The 22,687-nt window shown below is 35.8% G+C and overlaps 1 protein-coding gene and 1 non-coding gene across 2 annotated transcripts in view; both read right to left on the bottom strand.

The window, feature by feature from the left end:
* The window catches only part of LOC133527249 (dual specificity calcium/calmodulin-dependent 3',5'-cyclic nucleotide phosphodiesterase 1C-like), a 62,991-nt gene that overhangs the window by 23,507 nt on the left and 16,797 nt on the right, over nt 1-22,687 (bottom strand). Inside the window, exons 2-6 of the mRNA XM_061864171.1 lie at nt 18,852-18,900; nt 12,837-13,021; nt 6,130-6,193; nt 3,189-3,385; nt 2,366-2,497 (exon numbers count right to left, since the gene is read on the bottom strand). Coding sequence (XP_061720155.1) covers nt 2,366-2,497; nt 3,189-3,385; nt 6,130-6,193; nt 12,837-13,021; nt 18,852-18,900 — 627 coding nt within the window. The remainder of the gene's footprint in view (nt 1-2,365; nt 2,498-3,188; nt 3,386-6,129; nt 6,194-12,836; nt 13,022-18,851; nt 18,901-22,687) is intronic.
* Trnam-cau (transfer RNA methionine (anticodon CAU)) lies at nt 10,755-10,830 on the bottom strand. The gene has a single exon. It is a non-coding gene; the product is annotated as a tRNA-Met (tRNA).

Here is a 22,687-nt window from a genome sequence, read left to right as displayed (position 1 = left end):
AGTACCTATGGCCCATTCGAGGGATGAAATACGATAACGATAAGTTCTCATGTATATATCGTTTATATATCGTATAATTGACAGATGCAGCTCGATTCGGGCAACTAATGTCACTTTGACCTTAGAACTATAGTCGATAGATCTTATTGACATGTGGTTTAGTTATCGATCTTTTAAAGATATTTCCAAGATCTTAAACGTGTCTTAATCGCTCTTCGAATCGGGCCGCTATTTATTATTGAATTATAGAAACGGGACTTATCCGCGTATTGATTTTTTTAAATTTACCTCCGACGTTTCTAGGACGGCGTTGTCCCCGTGGTCTCGTGACGTGGTCGGAGATAAATTTAAAACTCAATACGCGATTAAGTCCTGTATCTATAATTTAATAATGTGTAAAAATTGTGAAAGCTAAAAAAGTACCTATTTATGTATTATCTAAAAGTTACCAGACGTGAATTTAAAGAATCACGGGGAGCGTAATATGAAAACGAGTCACATTGCGCGTAAATTCTACACAGATGCTAGCGCGATACAGTTTTTAATACAAAATAAATTATGATCACCAGTCAATCGCCATCACGCCCTACAAGCATAAATCATAAGCAAACTCATGTAAATAACGAAATCGATTAGCTACGATCTAGATTTAATTTACCTAGGCAGGTATCGAATTGGCTGTAGTCACAGCATTGGACTGGATTGTGACACGATTTACTTTTCTACACTAAATATTCTGACGTACGACTTGACCTAAATACAGCGTAAAACAAGCAACGGCAAATAAAATAATATTCGATCGAAAAAGAAATTGCAATCCTTCGAGAGTGCCCTTGCCATTTTACACTTACCTACAATTTTGCACACTGAATACTTAAATTATTTACCGACTGGCATGCATTTTATAAACTTACAATTTTATCAGTATAAAACGGGAATACTGTACAAAAAACCCCATATTTTATGTAACTGCTTATGTATATAAGTTATATATACTATTAAATGAAAAATTTAAATAAAACACTACGCTAAGATTATAAACCATTTTATGCCGAAAATGCCTTACATCATTTTGGAGAAGAGCTGATACTCTTTACGAGTAAACTGCTGAAACGCTTTTCATCAAACATAGCTAAGATCCACCGCAAATAAACTTGCTTTCACATTTAAAAAACCGCACCGAAATCGGTCCGTCCGTTTGAAAGCTACGATGCGTCAAATGTATAACACCCCTCTTTTTGCGTTGGGGGTTAAAAAAAGGGTCCTGGAATAATTTAGGTAAGTACTTATATGTAATATACTCGTACCTATCATATTTAAGTAAGTATAGATGTTTGACAAGGTTCCATTAAGTTTAAGATCATATAAGTACAATTCACATATTTTACAATTCACTTCACGAGTTATACACCGTGTTTTTTTTTTCGTTAATTTCAAGGGTGCATTCCTGAGCTTAAATTAAGTAACTTTCTCAAAGACACCGGTATTCTACAATAATTAACTCCATTTCGGACATAATCGATGATTCATTTTTATCTTATATGGCCCTTACGAGCGTATATACTTGCTTTAAGGCCTTTTACATATTGATTAGTGTTTAGTACGAGTGTGTACATTTGCTACTAAACATAAGTACTACCTCGGACGATCGATGTTCGAAATGACATTGATATGTCACAGTTTTCATTGTTTGGTCGAATTAAATGTAATGCCAGTATTACAGCAACGCTACATGTATAATTGAATTACTTTTTAACGAAGGAAAAAATCGGGTCAAATTCCTTATTTGATTAGGTGTGAAATGAGTATTTTATATTGGATGACAAAAGTTAGCTAAACCAACTACAAACAAAATTCATTCAATTCAAACGCTTTCGGTCCATTTTTACGATTTTCAACTATTTTCTGTGGCAACCCTATAGTACATCAAGAGTTACTTTTTTCTAAAATATAATGTCCTCGCCCTTCTTATACTGGTAAATAAATTTAATCATCGTAGAATATTATCTTAAACTGCTATATCAGTATATTTTGGATCAATATTTGCAGCGTTCCCTCGATTGCTCCATATCTTGACCTGATGGTAATGGGGCCAACTTTAATTTTCCGTAGTCCAGCTTTCGAGAAATTGGGTAACATTAATTATCTAATATGTGCTTTGTGCCGGTTGCACATCCCGGCCTTAAGCTTCGTGAGTACGCTTAATAGACTCGAGAGTCAATTTAATCCCCTGATACCCTATTTCTTGGTTAACTTCGTATAATTACTTTTGTTGACGTTTCATGGATAAGAGTAATTTAAATATATTTTCTTAAACACAACGTTTTACTAAAAATAATATTTAATGTCAGTGGTATATACTTACTCTATACAACGTGGCAAGGTGATTGGAAGTAGCTATAAGAAAGGGTTGGTTGACTCCCGGGTGGTCCATGTCGTGCGCGATCGCTGCCAGCAGGGACGCCATCACTTCAAGGGGTTCTAGATAATCTCGAATCTAATGGTGAAAAAAATCTCAAATATAAAACCGGCCTTGAAAACGCCGTATAAGTTAAACCAAAGAATTTTTATTTGAAGGACATAAAGTGTAAGATAATTTCTTCCTACGAATTTGAGAACTTATGTAGATTGCACTCCATATATTTTGCGGTAATTGCGGCTCTCCAAATCTCAAAAATTGACTAACATTCCACTTGACAAAACATGGCGCCGTACAGTGCCATCTGCTAAAAAAGCTCGATAACCTCGGGAGGCACGATATTTCTTAGACTTAACAGCTTTCTACCATCAATAACTCTTTGCTTCAAATTAAACCGTTGTAACAGTAAACAAACCATATGCCACATAATGCAGAATGAGTAATGTTGATCCAAATATAAAACTAACCATGCTCTTAAAAGCTTACTTCTACTATTATTACACTGGTCATAATGAGAGAAAGCACGCTAACCTCGCAAAAACACCACGCAGACCTACCAGCAAAAGCATCAGAACAGGTTTTTTATTTTGGTATTATTTATTTGTATAAAATAAACGAAATAGAAAGATACGTTCTGTGAAAACTGTAAGGTCTATAGGTCTATCTATTACGGTTCGGTTGATTTCTTTCGGGTAAAAATTCTTGAAACTATGTAGGTCTATATGTGTAGAATAATATATAAATAGGTAGGTATTCTAGTAAAACTTACTTGTTTCTGTTGTAGAAAGCAATGCATGGCCTGCGTGACATCAGCAGCGTGTACCGAATTGTGGTAAGGGTTTGTACTGTGGTAGCCTTCTTCGATTAAGCTGAATAATTTCCAAGCCTTCGCTGCGTCGAGTTTGAAATATGATATCAGGCCATAGATGTGGAATAGATGAACACAGAGTACTGGCAGACAACGACCTGTTAAAAATATTAAGGTTAACTCTGGACTCAGTGTGCGCTTCTTATAAATCGTATAATAGAAACAGAACCCCACCAAATTATGTATTAAATACTTTTACTTGGATTAATGTACCCACTTACGAGGGCTGCCTTTTTAAGTTCTGTCGTTTGGTAAAACTAAAGACAATGTTAGTGTTAATTGGTATTTATTGTTTTTCAAAGTAATCACCGTGATACGTAATACACTTTTTCATTCGATCGAACCAGTTTTCGAAACACTTATTAAAGTCCGAAGTCGGGGTCTTCAAAATGGCCGTTTTGTATGCCTCAACCGCTTCTTCAGGCGTTCGGTACCGTTGACCACGAAGTCTTTGCTTGATTTTTGGAAAAGTGAAGAAGTCATTGGAGCTTAAGTCTGGACTGTACGGCGGGTGTTCCAGATTTTCGACGTTTTGCTCTTTTAAAAACTCAATTGTCTGCCTAGCGGTGTGCGAGCTCGCATTATCGTGGTGCAGTACTATACGACGTCTGGGCTTGTTTTTTCGGAACTCGTTGATAACTTCTGGTAAACCAACATTGGTATACCAGTCAGCATTGACCGTTTTACGATGCCCTAGCACGGTAGTAGCATGGTGGCCACTTTTTGCTACAAACGTGGCGACCATTTTTTTTCGATGAGCTCCGTGAGCGTATTACTTTTGTCGGTTTTGACTCATCTTGGAACACTCAAACAGTCGACTGCTGTTTAGAATCCGGATCGTAGGCACATATCCAAGACTCGTCACCACTGATAATGTCGTAAACGTGTTTAGAGTTTCCTCGGTTGAATTTTCGTAGAGTTTTGCCACCATCTAACGCGAGCCGTTTTGTGGTCTTCACCGAGTAAATGTGGTATCCAGCGTGAGTTCAATTTTTTTACGCCTAAGTGGTCATGCAAAATTTTTGGGCACTGGTCCCTGAAATACCCAATGAAGCTTCTATCTCATGGTATATCGCATGGCGATCTTCGACAATTAGTTGCCGTACAGCATCAATGTTCTCCTGAGTCACGGCTGTTTTTGGTCGACCTTCACGATGCCTATCACTAAAACTAGAGCAACCACGTTGAAATTCTAAATACCAACGTTCCACGGTGCGGAGGCATGGTGCTTCAACTCTTCAAAGCACTGAAGACGCGTTAAACCGCTTTTGAAGTTGTAAAAAATTATCTCACGTAAATTTTCCTTCGAAATTTCCATTTTCACAAATGACTTGTCAACTTTGAACCGACGCCGTACGAAACGATTCGGCCGCTCTCAAGTCATTCTTTTGTTTTCGAGTTCTAAATTCAAATATTTTACGATGATACTAGTTTTTTTTTAATATATTCGCGGGTTGCAAACTACCCGACTAACTAACGACATAACTTAAAAGGCAACCCTCGTACTTATTTATAATTGCTCAGTTAGCTAATGAAAATCGAGCAAATCCATCATCTTACTATTGGATATAATAAGTAGATTGGAGTGCGGGTAAAAAACACGCTCTATAACAAGTATCGATGCACTTAAATCAGGCGACTTCTGACTGACGTCAATACCATAACACTTGGTATATTATATTAAATAAACAGAATCTCAAGCTGAGAATAACTCGACAGATTCCGATTTATTTGTCATGTCGATTACATTCGATTTTTTTAGATATCTATTATATTGCATATTAGAAATATCATATACCTACTGGGTGTGATTTTAAAGCACGAGTTGTTATGAGGAATAGGCAATATAGACTATTAATTATAATAAAATTATTTAAAAATATATATTTGAAATCCTCACAATAAACCCTCTTATTTGATATATAACACAATATGTGACCGCGGCCAGCAAAACGTCCCACTTTGTCGCTTATTACCAATAAGGACGACATTGGCTTGTATCTTTATACGAATAATCTAAGGCGTCCTTATGGTAAGCGACAAAGAGTGACGTTTTGCCAGCTGCAGTCACATACAATTTGCTAATCTTTGTTTTTTAATTTTCACATTTGCTCCCGTAAAGTGACCCTTTGTTAAAAAAATAATTTGTTTACGTTACAGATCCGTCTTTGGGTCACAGACTTACATACTCGTATGTGTACCAAATTTCAACTTAATTAATTAGTCTACTAGTTTTAGAGAAAATAGGCTGCGACAGACAGACAAACGGACAGACGGACGCACGAATGATCCTATAGGGGTTCCGTATTTTCCTTTTGAAGTACTATCCTTCAAACCTTGAAACCTATTATGTATGTTATTATATTAGTGTTCATGAATTTATAAATGATAGATAACAGTAATAGAAAAATGTATTAAAACTGCTTACTTACGTATTGTAAGTCTGTGTCGAGTCTGCGTCGGTCCACGCGTGTGGCTTCTGTTGAAGCTACTCGTTATGGAGCAAAATATGTCCAACAATCTTCGACTTAAAATACGTGAGTGACCCGTTTTAATATCGTCAGGTGACAATCAGCACTCAATAATTACTAAAAAATAATTAAACAATCATCCACCTTATTTCAGAAGTAATATGGTTCATTATGGCTATGAACTTGTGGTTGGTTAGGTTATTAGAGTTTTGCTTGTCACCTGAAGATATATTTGATATAAATTGTCTATTACATAGATATTTCCTCATCTATATCTAGGCTTAAATAGATGTCGGGCCAGCTCTCCTCATAAAGAAATGCCAATGTTTTCATTATAAATAATTCTACGAGTATGTATAATTGATAATTACCCCCCGAGACGTTTTCTAGCGTAAAGGCGTTGAACTGCCACAGCACCGACTGGTCGAGGATGCGCTGTAAACAAAACTAATTATTTATTTCATTAGCAGTGTTATTTTTTTCAGTTCAATTATTATAACTGAGAAAACTCAGGGCTTAGGAGACCTGGGCGGAGTGGGCGGGTTGTGGCAGAGAGGAGTTATGACAATGAAGATATCTCAAAAACTACGATTGTTAACGAGCTGGGAACAGAGCTCTCAAACCCTTTTAGAAATGCGCATTTTGATGATGGAGTTACTTCCAACGGCGTAGTAACTTTTCCCTTAAATTTTGATTGTATTAATATCATAAAGTACCTATTACGGTTGCGTTTTTGTGATTTGTGATATGTTTTTCAAGTTTCAAGATCAAGAGGTGACTTTGTTTTATAAAGTTTTTTTGGCGATTATGAATTTACTCTGACGAGCTAGTAATTTTCTGTACCTAGGCGAGTTGTCCTATTTAAGTTTATTTTACTGATTAGGTAGTCTTTTCATCTTCCGGTGTAAAGCCAAAATAAAAGCGGCCAAGTGCGAGTCGGACTCGCCCATGAAGGGTTCCGTACCATTTATGACGTATTAAAAAAAACTACTTACTAGATCTCGTTCAAACCAATTTTCGGTGGAAGTTTGCATAGTAATGTATATCATATATTTTTTTTAGATTTTTCATTCTGTTATTTTAGAAGTTACAAGGGGGGGGGCACACATTTTTTCACTTTGGAAGTGTCTCTCGCGCAAACTATTCAGCAAAAAAATGATATTAGAAACCTAAATATCATTTTTGAAGACCTATCCATAGATAGATACCCCACACGTATGGATTTGATGAAAAAAATTTAATTTTTTTAATTTTATGACGTATTAAAAAAAACTACTTACTAGATCTCGTTCAAACCAATTTTCGGTGGAAGTTTGCAAGGCAGTGTATATCATATATTTTTTTTAGATTTTTCATTCTGTTATTTTAGAAGTTACGGGGGGGGGGGGGGGGGACACACATTTTACCACTCTCTCGCGCAAACTATTCAGTTTAGAAAAAAATGATATAAGAAACTTCAATATCATTTTTAAAGAACTATCCATAGATACCCCACACGTATGGGTTTGATGAAAAAAGATTTTTTGAGTTTCAGTTCTAAGTATGGGGAACCCCCAAAATTTATTGTTTTTTTTTTTCTATTTTTGTGTAAAAATCTTAATGCGGTTCATAGAATACATCTACTTACCAAGTTTGAACAGTATAGCTCTTATAGTTTCGGAAAAAAGTGGCTGACACATAATCGGACAGACAGACGGACATGACGAATCTATAAGGGTTCCGTTTTTTGCCATTTGGCTACGGAACCCTAAAAATGTACGCATTTATGAGGCAATTGATCGTTTATAATTATTTATTTAATTAGATTTACATTTCAGACTATTTTTATTACGGCTGGTCTTAAAAGATGCCAGATTATCGTATTAAAATCACAAGTATTATCTACTACAGTACAGTCACGTCTAAAAATATCGATACGGGTAAAGTGGCAAAAATATGTATTTACGACCTTATTGCCCATATACGTAGTGTAAACATATTTTAGGCACTTTGGCCGTATCGATATTTTCAGACGTGATTGTACCTACTGAAAAATATTATATTAAAGACTAGCTATATGATACTACTTTTTTTGATAAAAAAAAATAATCTGTAAAAAATTGGTGAAGTGGTATTTTTATTATATTCATCAAATAGTTAAGATTAAGTGGGAGTTAAGGGGTGTCACAACAAGCTGTCATAACTTGCCTCGGAGTAAGGCGAGTTGTGACACAGGGAGCCGTTTTGGTTTCCGTAGAATTTCTCAATAAACTTAATACCTACTTTATTATCCTGACCATGTTTATCATGAACCTATCGGTTATGGAAAATATGAATCACACACATAATTATAGAACTCTTAACCATGGTATACTTTGTTGCTGAGATATGTAAGTAAAAGTAAAAATTGTCACAACCCTCCTGAGTCTCCCCTACAATTCCAGTGACAGTATTACATACATCTAAATCTATATCATGCCTTTTTTATTACCAAGATCAGGGGTCGGCTAACTGAGGCACGCGAGCAGCTTGCACCTCTTCCTACGTAATATTGCTGCTTGCTGCTCTTCTATCAAGCCATTTCCGTTAGTAGAAAAAAGCGGCAAATTTAAAAAAAGTGGCGCTAAAAGATATCGTCCCATAACTTTTTTTAATTTCGCGCCTTTTTTTACTGACGCGGTTGTTTGACGGACTATAGTTTTCAAAATGAACTATTAGACAGACAAGAGATGTTAATCACAACTCTCTGAAATTACACAATATCGAAGGATTTTCCAAAATTTTACAGTGGCTGGCTCAATTTCTTGAAGTTGTCCGACGTCTGCCCTAATTTAAAAATTCTACTAGTAACTTAAACATTTTAGTTAAAGTAAGCAAGCAAGTTGACAAAGTTAATAAATCAATTTTTCACGTGTGCAATTCGCGTAGCAGTGATAAAGATGCTATTCAGCAGCATAGAACGAGTAAAAAGTAGAATGTGAATAATGTGTGGAGGCGCAGGCGTCCATAGGCTGCAACTGTAGACGGAGACTGCTTAACATCAGGCGGGCCGTATGCTTGTTTGCTACCGACGTAATATAAAAAAATATCTGCTCAACTTCATCAACATAGGTAGCAGCAATGTATTAATGTAACATGGTAGATGTCGCTACGCCTCCCTAAGGCGCATTTGAGTGATATGGTGGAAATATTCGCTGTCATCGAGTGAAGTTGCAGGCGGCCATAGCCATACGGCCATACGGTAAGTGCTTACCAGCAGTACCAGTCGGCTCGTATGCTTGTTTGCCACCGGCTTAGTATTAAAAAAAGAGGTCCCGGTAGCTCTGTTAGTAGAGAGCTGGGCTAGTGATCGATTTTCCACTTTTCATTTACAAACTTATTTCTAAGTTTTAAGTAATTTGAACCATAAATTCAAAGAAAGAAGAAAATGATAACAGAATGACAACAATACGGCCCTCAGCACATGGAGCGTAAGCGGTAAGCGTTGCGTAAGCGTATCGTAAAAACGTTACGAGTACGAGACGCGTGGAGTTCTGTACCCCTAGGGTAATTTTGATCGACATCATAACGTGACGAACGCGTTTGCGTTAAGTGTCATTTTGTATAGGATTTTGAGTTTCCAAAACGTCCCGCTTGGCGCGCTCTTTCTAAATCCAATACAAAATGATCCACGTTTCGAAATCGAATTTATTTACACTAGGGGTACTGGGCACTAAACGTCGTGTAAACGTCGCGTAAGCGTAATCGTTTTATAGTTAAGTGAAATCTTAGTTGAAATCATGGCGTCACTGGCGTCAGATGTCTTTGACGGATCTTTCTTTTTCGTCAGATGAAGATGTTTTATTGTTTAATTATGTCAGAAGTTTTGTTTTTTACGCCTGTTTTACGCTACGCCTGTCTTCTCTCTACGTTCACTCGGGAGCAAAGGGAACCAACCACTACGTTTCGAACAATATGCTTTAATTTTTAAATCTTTCGCTTGCTCGGGTATCAATATTAGCACGAGGCGTTATACAACAAGTTTGCTCCCTTGTAATACAAATAACTATTTATTAAAAGTAGCTAGTAATAGTGATTAGGTTATAGCATAGGATAGCATTATTCATCTCTGTGAATAGTACTAGTTGTCAAGAGACGAGTCTACTCGCGCGTTGAGCTAAAGAGCCCGAGAGCGATGTAGATAGATGGAACTGTCCGTCTGTTAGCATTTGAATACTGAACCTAAAAGTCACATTTTCTTGCATGAAGCTGAATTCCGAATCTGTCATGTCAACGACCTTCCTTTGTTCCGTATGCCCGAAGTTAATATTAGCTTAAAAACGAATACATAACAATCTAGGTACTTGGCTGATCGTCAATGATTCCTGCATCAGTAACGAAACAACATTTACTGCATGTGTGTCAAGTCACGCAAACAACATAATAGTTATATTTCAGTTGGAGTGGCCAAGAACATGTGCGTAAATATATACCTATTGGTAGCAAAGCATGCATGGGCGGGTAATGTCACCTGCAATAGTAGATATACAACAACAACAACAACATAGGACAACGCGTAAAGAATTATCTACCACACTAATATGTTTACAGATAGAATTGTCTCTTTTAGATACTTATTAGAATGCAGCATATTAGGTACTTTTGAACGTGCTATAAATAATTACGTTGTATAATTTGTAAAACTGTAAGTGTGGCAGATATTTTGTGTGCGTTGTTACAGCCTATACTAATTTGGGCTCACTTTACTATATGGCATACAAATCAGCTGGGCTAAGATGGTCGGCTCTTTATCATTTGTCACCATGCCTGTCACGTTCTAACAAATATGTAAGCGCGAAAGTGACGGACATAGTGACAAGTGATAAAAATGGAACCATAATACCGCCGCTGGGTTACAAACTTCAATTATAAATGAATGAAACGCAACGCAAACAACCTTAGCGCTTAAATCCTTCTTTATTAAGTAAAAACAACCATTAATTTAATGTCTATTTTCCAGGAAAATTGAAAAATTTACCGCCCCCGGCAAGACTCGAACTTGCGACCTTTCGGAACATGAGTCCGATCGCTACTACCAACTGAGCCACAGAGGCTTCCCAGAAGCGTGTTAATCTTTCCATTCCTTCCTTTTTATGTTTTACTATGAGTTTAAAGTTAATATATTCACAAGAAAAAACTGTACACATGTTCGGGCTAGTAAATTATGATTGCACTAAATAATGTTATTTATATAAGTGAGTTATATCATTCGCCAGTAAGAGCAGCTATTGCCTGTCGTGATGTTTCCACATATCAATATTTTAGTTTTTTCATTAATCCGATTCTTGGCATCGTTATTTCCTTATAGAAGTATGTGACCTTGCTAATGTTACTTGAAACGCAGAGCATCCGACAGTGTGTCACATAGGGCGACCAAATGTCCCTTATTTTACGGGATTCAATGGCATTTAATGAAAAAAATACCTACTTTGATTATTTCACATATTCCTTTCGTGATAATATAAAAATTGTTGTATTTTTATAATATTTAATATTGTTTTTCAGTCTTTCATTAAGAAATTTAGCAATTGTATAGGTTATTTATTTGATTATGCCAAATTTTAGTAATAAGGAAATTTATGTTGATTGACTGGACTGTTCCGTATTTTAACCTCGAATCCCATATTTTCAATGCGGTTATCCCGTAAAACCCGAAATAAAATCTGGTCACCCTAGTGTCACATGAACATACATATAGATAAAGTGTTATAGACGCTTCATGAATATAAACAAATGAAATTTAAATTTGTAGAGAGACTTCGCACAACAGAACATAGTTACCGTTACTGTATGAACTACGGTAACACTGAAAGTTTAGAGAATAGCAAAAACTCAACAAAGAAAAATATTAAAGAAAACATGAACAGTACGTACATAATTATATGATAACCAGGGCATAAGTAATACAACTAAATTGCAGTAAGTACTTACTGCCCTTAAAATAAACGTGGACCAATAAACCGTAAAAGTAGGTAGCTACCTATTTCAAATTTTAAATAGGTATATTATAATATTTAAAGAAATGCAATAGCACCTACGTAGCTAGCAATTATCGTTATAACAATAATACTTTAATAATAGATGTAAGTAAGTACTTATATTGAGAATGTCTACACTTTTCCTATCTGTCGGAGGAGCAAAAACGATATATTTTTTTAATTAGGTTTCTTGTTGCTGCCTCCATCCACACTACAAGCTGTGTTATTTGTTCGTGACGAAGACATTTCTTTTGCATAAACCGTGAGTATACCGCGAACGGGACGAGATTCGTAGGCATAAATCAGAACCTGCGCGGAGAGTTCCATAGGCCTTCAATTGGTTCAAAAGTTAAAAAGAAGGACGTATTTTTTTTCTTTCGCAGTGATTATTTTTGAAGACATTTAATTTATTGTTTTTTTTTTTCATAAAATCTGTATTTGTTTTGTAAGACCTATCAAACGATACCTCACGCCACAGGAGTGAGGCATGAAAAAAATTCATCCCCACTTGACGTGTAGAGGAGATACCCCAAAACATATTTTTCAAGTTTTGATTTTACCACTTTGTCGGCATGATTGATTCATGCTGGTATCCGTGCCAAATTGCAGCTTTCTAGCACTAACGATCACAAAATAAAGCGACGAAAATCGTGTCAACAATACTAGGCGGCATATTAAACTTTTTTACAATGAAAAATAGTAAACACGTCTTTCTTGGAAAATGTGTTTATAGATAACTTCAATGGACTGGCGAATAAGTACCTACAAGCCCAGTACACTTTAGTGCAATTATTCGATGTTAAAACTGTAAGCTACCATTTTGAAAATTGTACTTTAACATTTTTGGCAATTAATATATAAATTTTGTTTATTCCTCGCAAGTGTGTTGAAAAACTTTATTACACACATCGGCTTTCTCAATTGCGCACAATATCGCTTCGTAATGGCCAACGTAGCACACTTGTATCATAATGAACTATTATAATTATTGAGGTTACATGATGAACTGGCCTACTTCATATCGCTCGTAAAGCCCGTCTTTATGAAGTATTGTCAATGGTCATGCTAGATTTTACACTTACTTGAACTTGTCCGGGGTGTAAATCATCTAACAAAGCTGCTTCATGACACAATGATCTTGTCAAAAGTCTTTTCTTGCGTCGTTTGTGCATTGTGAGAAACCTCCCTGTATACACATGTTTTTTGGGCATGTTTTCAAGCTCTTCCGAATAGTCCTTAGAGTTTATTCTTCGCGGGATTTCTTGAACTGAAACAAAGACAAGTATTTCATGTAATATTTATATAATTGCGTGACGTGATATGAGACAATCAGTACCCATATTTAACCTCTGCAATTATTTGATACTTGTATTTTATTAAAATATTGATATTAGATGACAGGACGAACGATTCCTCGATTCTACTGATAACGATAGATCTATCAGAACTATTTATCAAACACAATGTTTACTAAAGCGTTGATAAAAACCAGTAAAAGCTTGTACGAGGCTCGCTAATGTTCACTCTTCTAAGTATACGGTATTATTTACAATAGATATTAATTACAGTTCCAAGAGCGTAGAAGACTGTTTCGGATCGTCAGACAGACACAAAGGTCAACAAATTGTATCACAAATTATGTTTCCAGGGCACCAGATAGGAAGATCTGGTGCCCTACCATCAACAAGAGCAATGTATATAAGCACATCACAAGTATCACGACCAACATCAGATATTTCATGCTTACTTTGTAATTAGCTCAGGGTCATTTTGACGATGTCGTCACTATTTCATATGGGATTTTAATAATAATCGTAGTACAGTCGCCATCAGTTGTATCGCTGCGGCCAGGCTACTCAAAAATACCTAAACAAGCACTCTAACGCCATGACACTATTGTCATGGCGCCTCTATAGGCACGTTCAGATATTTGTGAGCTCCTTGGCCGCTCCTATATATCCGATGGCGACTGTACATGTCTAGTTGAGTTGATGTTTGATGCTAACTTTAATTTCTCGCGTTTACATAGATTGTTACAGTTATATAAATGTATTATTGAAATCGGAATTCTACGTAAACATTTCACAACAATGAGTTTGCGGTTTGTATTCGTGTAATAAAACGAAAACTTCCAACAATTTATCAAAATTGGGACAAAAGAAAACTGGTACATTTATTTCCAGCGATTGCTAACACCCGCGGCAACGAAAAGAGAAATTGGACTTACATAAGTTTCAGGTATTACGTGATTAAGTATGTACACCTTGTTAACCAAAGGATGAATATGGGCAATATAATAGATATAATGGCTAGCATTTTTGTTCACATATTTTGGCTCTCGAAAGAAGTGAAAGCGCCTTTATTTCGAAATTGTGCCTTAAACACACTACTTATCATTTCCAATACGAGAAAAGAAAATTGAAACAAAGTTGCAAAAACAATCGTATTTTTGTAAGTGCGGAATGTAAAACGTTATAGGCTCCTCAGGAATGACCAGCATTTACATATTATAAAAAACGTGAAACAATTTAATTGCATTTAGTTGACATTACAACTAGGAAACAAATCAAATTATTTTATCATATTGTTTTAAGTAGTCACACTACTATAAGCGGCAAGTTTTGCAAAACCGTCCCAAAAACTGCATAATAGATGGTGTATATTGGTCAAAGAATAGACTCTATGTGAAATAGTTTTTGTTTTTAATTTTTAAAGTTGCACGAGTGAAAGAGCTACAACTGAAAAAACTGAAAAAGTTCCTAAAATTTAATGAATTTTCAAGTACTTTACAATGATCCCAAGGGTTTTCGAGGTCGAAAACATGGATTTGTTACCATTTCATTACTACCAACATATTAAAAAAACATTACTACCGCATTTGATGTTAGGTAAAATGTACCAATTCTATGGGCTAATGGTTAGTTTCGGAGAAAAAAACACACTTGTACTTTGAAGCTATGGAATGGTTGATATCAAAATAAACTGCATAGTATTTTCAGGCTGAAAGTATAAGTAAATATAAAAAAGATTGAATGTCATTATTATTAAATTTAAAATCGAAGCCATGTTTCTTAAGAACAGATGTGGCTATCTCTCATAGTTTCTGACTTCTCCATACTGACCGTTTTGGATTGATCACCCTGTATATAATATATAAATCCTTAAATACATAGGAAGCACCCATGACTCAGGAACAAATATCCATGCTCATCACACGAATAAATGCCCTTACCAGGATGTGAACCCGGGACCATCGGCTTCGTAGGCAGGGTCACTACCCACTAGGCCAAGCCGGTCGTATTCTAGATATAGTATTCTGTATTACCTGATTGCTTCTAAACGCTTCTCACTGCACCCACATTGAAATTTTTATGTTTGGCCCTATGGTAGAGAATGCCAGGAGGCATTAAATCCGCCATTGCTACCTTTTTTGATGTGCAATAACAAATAAATATTTAAACAAATAAATATCCAACGGGAGAGGACATTGAGGATGGATAACAATTGATATTTTTGATTGACTTGAATATCGAAAGATTCCGCTGTGTAAGACAGCAGTATAGTGAAAAAAAAATGGTATTACTTATACACCGACTAAAATTGCTTTGGGGCTGGCTGAAAAAAATATATCGACATCGAATTATAAAATCCTCCCGCCGTTACTAACACCTTATAAAATAGTCCCCGCCGAGTCTATATGTTTGTATGTTCGCGATAAGCTCAAAAATTACTTTAGAATTTTCATGCGGTTTACACCTATCAATAGCGTGATTCTTGAGGTGTTTTAGGTGTACAATTTGTTAAGGTTCTGTGTAAATTGGTAGAAATGTGACTATGTTTGCTAATGATGTCGAAGAAAATCACGCTGTCTAAATTTTAATCGAAAACGCTGCCTCGTCCATTTTTTTAACCATAACTTACTATACCTATTCTTAGCTTCCAAAAAAGAATACTTACAAATAATGTGGTATTGCAAAGCTATTTACATTTCATCATTATCAAATTAAATACGTTACTACGTTAGTATAACATTGAGCACTTCATACAGATTATAGCCGCTTTTTACACCATACATATTAAATGAATATCTTAAGATTTATCCTAAATTAAAAAATTCGCGCGAAGAATTCAAGAGGCACTCAACTTGATTCGCGAGCGCGACTACAAAAAAGGAAACGACAGAAAAATTCTATCTTACTACCGAACCTGCTCAAAAAGCTTCACGGCAATTACCGCCTTGTATCGTAAATAACTGATTTAAGTCCCTAAATAATAAATAGAAACAAAAATAAGCTATTCTTCCCTCTTAAGATACTTCTACGAGCCGACAACTATGCACGAAAAAACAATTTAAACCAAAATCACACAATCTTACTTGTTTGTATGCAACACTAATGTTAATTAGCAAGGTGCAACTGGGCAAGAGGATCATTTGCTTCTAATCGTAATATCTGAAGATATATTTTATCTGAAGTGTACTTGAAAATACTTGAACTTAGCTTCGTATCATTATGGGTAAAGGAGAAACACTCACACGTTAGCGTCTGCTACTAGAGTAATGTCTTGACATCGGCGAATTTGATCCCTCAAGATAAAATTTTCCTACAAAAACTCCGGAGCTAATCGTTGATACCTTAACTTATCCATCTTCATTACTTAAGGATGCATAGAATGGCCTTATTAGATAACTACTTCCTTTATTCCGCTTTCTCCTCGATCTTTATCGACTGGACGCCAAAGCGGCATACAAGTAAAGTTTTGAAATACAAGTTATAACGTGTTGACGGTTTTGCCTTGTAGACGGTCTTGCGTAGTTTTTTTGTGTTATTCGACATTTTGAGACTATACATCTCTAATAAAGCATCTAATATTTCATTAATTCCATATGTATTTTTATTGCTTGTAAAAATTTCACATGCAAAATTCCCCTGTAGCCTATAATAAATGTTTGCTCAAAAGAAAATAGGGGCCACTAAGGGCGGTTTCAGACTAGCGTATGTTTCTGCGCGTACGGTCGTTTCGAGCTTATACCTACGCACGTTACATTTCCCTACATTTGGTATTTACGCGCTTACACGCGCGTTACCATTCCCTACATTTGCTCTATACGCGCAAACGCGTACGCTCCTATAAAATGCTAGTCTGAAATCACCCTGTTTTGAACGTTACGTGAAAATCACAGCGTGGAAACATGATGTTTGGTGACTCGTTTGCCAAATTTGAGTGTCAGATAGGTTATATCGTTAACTACTTTCACTTTTAAAAATTAATGTTGTTAAGTCCCGAAGATCTTACCGGTTTCAACTTGAATTTAAAAATGTGGAAGTGGTAAGACCTCTATTTTTAAAGTAATTTGTAAATGAGCAAATTTTTTGTACTTTACAAAATTAATTAAAAAAATCCGTGGGCACTAGATTTTTTGGTAGCCGGAAAAGATAACAAATTCCCAAGTTTCCCAACCTGTATATTTCACACAACATAAAAACAGTTTTATTAACAGTAAAACAAGGTTTTGTTTGGTGTTAAGGCTTACAAAAATTAAATAGTCAATTATTTCCATATTTCAATAAACATGAAATTAGTTCTGTAATTATAAAAATTCTTAGTGGCCCCTATTTTCTTTTGAGTACACTTGTATGGATATTGACTCGCTTTATATAAGTACAAAAGGAGTTTCGTAATAAATTTGGAATGTTACTGTTACATACAAACAAAGCACAAAGGATTTACGGAAAAAAAAATCCTGCGCCTGCGCCCGCTCTAGCTATGGAATGTATGAACTTCCTACTACTGAGGTTTTCTCGAGGAGACATGTATTCGTTGGGTGCACGATTGGTGCTGCCCTCATTTTGTCGGTTTTTCTACGTTAAATCTTATGGTGTAAAATTAGTTCCAACGGCTGCCGCTAGCATTAATGTTTGATATTCCATAAGATGACTGTGTTTGTAACAATCAGCGCCTCTTCTCCCTTCGCCGACTTCGCACCTTGCCAACAGGTACCTACTGGTTTTCAATAAAAAAAGTGTACAGCTTTTTAAATGTTTGGCAGCGCGTATGGGTCTGTCCTGCCAGATTTATGAATTTTGTTTTAAAAAAAAAAGCCAGTGAAGCAAATAAATTGCATGAGTTGTGAGGTTTGAGGCGAACTACCATTGCAATTATTACTAGTTTTATAACTTGAAAATAGCTGTCGTCGTCGTCAGTCAAAATTATTTTGTAAGGTTGAAAGGAAATAAGTTTTGTTTTTCACTTAGCATGGATATAACATAAAATATTAAAGGCAGCAAATATTTGGTATCTAGTACTAATAGTAGGCTCCAATATGACAATGTCCTTATTAGGTATGCGCCACGCGTACAAACGCGAAACGATCGGTTACGCTCGGCTATACGCTCCACGTTTAAGGACACAGCTTCAGTTACTTAACGAAACAAAAAAGGCAATGCGACAAGTTACGTTAGTTAAGTAGTTAAATTTTTTTGTACTGGCAGTATAAAAACATTGTTTTAGAGATCCTTGTATGAACTACGCTTCTTGCTGATCGGCGCCGGCTAACTATAAATATACCGAATACCGTCAAACCAGTCAATTATAGTCTAGTACTAAAACTATGGTCCACAAGTTCAATGCGTAATTTACTGTAATTAAATAATATTCCATTTGGTTTTGTCTGGGATTTTTCTTTCATCTATAAAAAAATATTTTGCCATAGAACTTTGGCTTTCAAATAATAGTTACACCTCGGCCTTTTTATTTAAAGTTGTGTATTGTACTTTTTTATTTGGGATTTTTAATGTTATTTCTACTCGGATCACCAGCTCTTTCGTTCTTAATAGGAAAAAAAGTGTGAACAAAAGTTAAAACATTGATGTGTATTCTAATTTGCAGTAATAAAAATAATACTTTGTACCATACCATGTCAATAAAATGATCTCACGCTGACAACCTGGAAATCTAAGTCAGCCGCCAGCGGTTGTTATCTGCCGTCGGCTGCAGCATAGCCCTTTATGGTAAAGCAAGCTGAGAAACGCTGTGTTTAAAATGGAAATAGGAATATAATTTGCTTTATATTGTTGGTACTGGATATTGATACTTACTTATTTCTTCGGATTCATCAGATATATCCGACGATTTATCTTCAATTTTCTGTAACAAATGAAATAGACAGTTAATCATTCAACCAAGAACTATGGATTTATGCTCAATCTAACAGATTTTTCGTATTTTAACGACGGCAGCAAATTGCACTTATAAGAGGGGGCGCAAAACCAGGTAATTAGGAGGGAACAAAAGATATGGCTCACCGCGCGAAACATGTGACGAAAGATAAAGCAATCATGCGGCTTTAGGGTCATTCTACTTTAAAATATACGTTTTGTGAACAAAAAACAAATGACATATTAAACCATTTTTATCAAGCAGATACGTCTGCCAACTATACTACTTTTTATATTAAAGTAAAAATGGATAAATTCACCGCTAAGGTATATAAATATATATTTATGTTTTCGTAATATTGGTTTATTTTTCCGTAGAAGTTTCTAAAATTTCGTATTTCATTATATTTTACAATTTACCGAGCTCTTTATTCAAACCGTAGTCAATTCATATAAGTCTCAGTATTGTTAGATTTATTTTAGTCCCACCCAAGGAAAAATAAACAACTCTGTTACCCGTTTACCCATATCGAACATTAATATCGCAAACTAACGGCTAGTTCTGATTTTTTAAATATGTTGTTAGGACCACTACCGGTACCGGTAACCAGTACCGGTTACATACCCAAATTTACAAATATTAAGATTTGGTCTAATTTCGAACCCGCAATCGGATAAAATACTTATTTTACGGGTTAACTCATAAAAAGATATTGTAACAATAGTTTTAATTTAAGCAAAGAATGACGTCTGTAGACTGTTTACTCATAAATCTTAGAAATAAAAAATGAGATCAATGCTTTTTTTTTCAAATTTTCTCTGTTTAGTTCTTATAATGGTTTGAGGGTAGTTTGAAAGAAAAAACTACATATTAACATTCATAAGAGACTATTAATATTGTAAATATGTATCAAACATATTTACAAGGCGTAATCACGTAATGCCTTCTAAGGTTAGAGTTGCTCATTTTGAACGTTTCGTAGATGGTTCATAAAAGTTGTCTGATTCAGTTTGAAAAATATAAGCATGTCGACGTCGTCAAAACGCGGAGTGCCGAGCATTTGAGGCTTTATTTTACGCAGATACAGCGGCCTCCGCTACAGCCTTTCCTGCACCCACATTATACATTTTTCAGAATAGAGGAGGGTGCCACTTCACTTACCATTCTTGTTGGGATGAGCCCGGTATTGTCCATCTACATTGAGTGGCATCTTTATTCACCCCCAACTACTTCTGAACTTGGTAATAAGTTCGGTAAGCGTGCATTATTGGAGGCAAACGGGCGAGGCTTAGCAAAGGCGGCTGTATTTATTTTTTATCGGGTCCAGCTTTTCGCCATTCAACGTGATGATAGTTTCAGCTTTCAGCCTTTCGTTCATTCGGTAGCAAAAATTTGACACATTTCGTCTCCTTCGCATTTAGAAATAAGTTATTTGCTGTGAACCATTCTAGCACCTCTTCCAAAGTTTCATTCACATGGCTTTAATCGCTCAGTTTCCTGTCAACTTTGGAAATTAGTTAGGTATTGTCAGCAAATGAGACTATCTCACATTTATTATTTACAAGATACGGCAGATCATTTATATATACAAGGAAGAGAAAAGTCCTAAAACAGAATCCTGGGGTACTCAAAGCTTTAGTCATAAGACTCGGTTCCATTTACAACCGCTTCTAGGTTCTTTGGTTTAAGTAAGAATTAGCAAGGCTTTAGTTGAAAGAACGTAAGTATGGAAATTGGTCTAAAATTTCCAAGGTCATATTTGCCGCCTGATTTTAACATAGGAATGACCTTACTACACATACACTTCATCACATTATCTAACACAAGCGTTAAACACATCGGCTAAATACGGTGCCACGACGTCAATATTTAATAGATTGCATGGTTTTCAAAGAGATCTCCCCAAAGGTTCTCACTATTCTTTAGTTTCAAGGACTTGAAAGTTTAAATGATTTCATGGGGGTCAATATATTGGAAGTACAATTGCAAGCTGCATTTCTTAACCTTTTTATTATTCAATAAAAACCTGCCTTAGCTACAGACGAATACAAATTTTATGTTCTACCACTTCTACCTATAAGTTTCTTAATGAATGACACAGCCTAATTAAGTGTAAACAGGTAAAAGGCAGATTATAACATCTATTTAATTATAATAAAAAGCAATCTATTAAGCTACTCTCATTAATGAAGATTAATAGCAGTGTCAATGTGTTGTGTCGTATGCGATCTAAGAACCTTGAGCTCACGACATACAGTAAATATACGTTTGTGTTGGGGAGCTACACGCTGTTATTGTATTACCAATTAGTGCCAACTAATTTAGCCCTATAGCGATAACAACCTATCAGTTCGAGGTAGGTGTGACGGTCAAAATTAAGCCGGTGCCAATTTTTTTCCCGTTCGCTCAATATAACTTCAGACATCTTGACGTGTGTGGACAATCTATTAAATATTAAGACAAATTCGTATCAAAATAAACGAACACCACGGAACCGCCCATCTATCTTACTGTAGAAAACGTCAAAAATCACGATCTCGTGTTGACAGATAGAAGAATACATATCAGGCATCTAGCTGAGCTCACGAGGACCATGTGTGGCAGTATCTTAAAAAATTGTAAGCAGCGCCATCTATGGGCAAATTGAGTAACTAATTTGCGTAACCTGTATGTATGTTGGTTTTTCAGGGATAATTCTTTATCATGTGATATGAACCGATTTCAACAATTATTGTTTTATTTGAAAGACGGTGTTTTTGTGTAATCTCAGAAATTTCAATCACAATAAACACCCGCAAACGGGATTAAATTGCAAATTAAATTATAAAATCAGTATTGCGATACAACGAGGAAATGCCGCTAGCATCCTTGGTACAATGCCTCAAGGGCCTATTTTAGATATAAGCTACTTATAGTAATCATCTGTATATATCCATTATGTATATTGTTATTGTAACTAATATACACACCAATTAAACCTAATAAAATAAGAAAACATAAACATAAGAACATAAAAACCCCCCTCCTATGAAAAATCCCCCAGGTCTGTCCCCTGCGGAAGGGTGCCCATAAGGCTGGCTACGTTCCCTCGTTGAATGGTGATGCCTACTCTTTGGCCTAGAAATGAGCCAGCCCTAGGGTCACCCGTGGTCTCAAGCAGTTTTTTTTTTAATTCTTGTAAAGAATATGGGCGTCGTTGCTCCACGGCCCCAAGGTCTCTACTACATACGCCGCAAATATGTGGTTGTTGGAGAGACCAGATAGAGGTTGATTTTATTTTTGTAATATTTATATGTCTTTCCATATCTCGGGACCATGGGGTCCCGGACCTTTGGGAGACCTAATTAAACTTCTAATGTATCTGGGTTAGCGTTGTTTGTTACTGTTCTAAACTTCAAATCTATAGCTTAAGTAGTTCTCGAGATATTTAGCAATGTGACAGACAGACGGACGGACAGAGTCGCACCATAAGGGTTCCTTTTGTACCTTTTCGGTACGGAACACTAAAAATGAGTGGGTGAGTAAGCTTACTAAGAGACTAAATTGAAAAATAAAAATCATTCTGATTATCATTACTTTTGGATCACCCCTCGTACAATCCATACCCAATTACCCACCAATTTTCAAGTGATTGTGATGAAAAATATCCACAAGAAAATAAATGACAGTTCGTTTGTCACCTATCACAGCTCTCGCATACCGCACGTACAAATATACACGTTTGGATCAAGTCAAATGATATGCATATCGCTTTATTACAATGTAGTATTGGCAA

The sequence above is a fragment of the Cydia pomonella genome, chromosome 1 (genome assembly GCF_033807575.1).
Source record: "Cydia pomonella isolate Wapato2018A chromosome 1, ilCydPomo1, whole genome shotgun sequence".
Classification (NCBI taxonomy): Eukaryota; Metazoa; Arthropoda; class Insecta; order Lepidoptera; family Tortricidae; genus Cydia; species Cydia pomonella.
The sequence above is the reverse complement of the archived record's forward strand: the minus strand, read 5'-3'. Positions and strand labels throughout refer to the sequence as shown.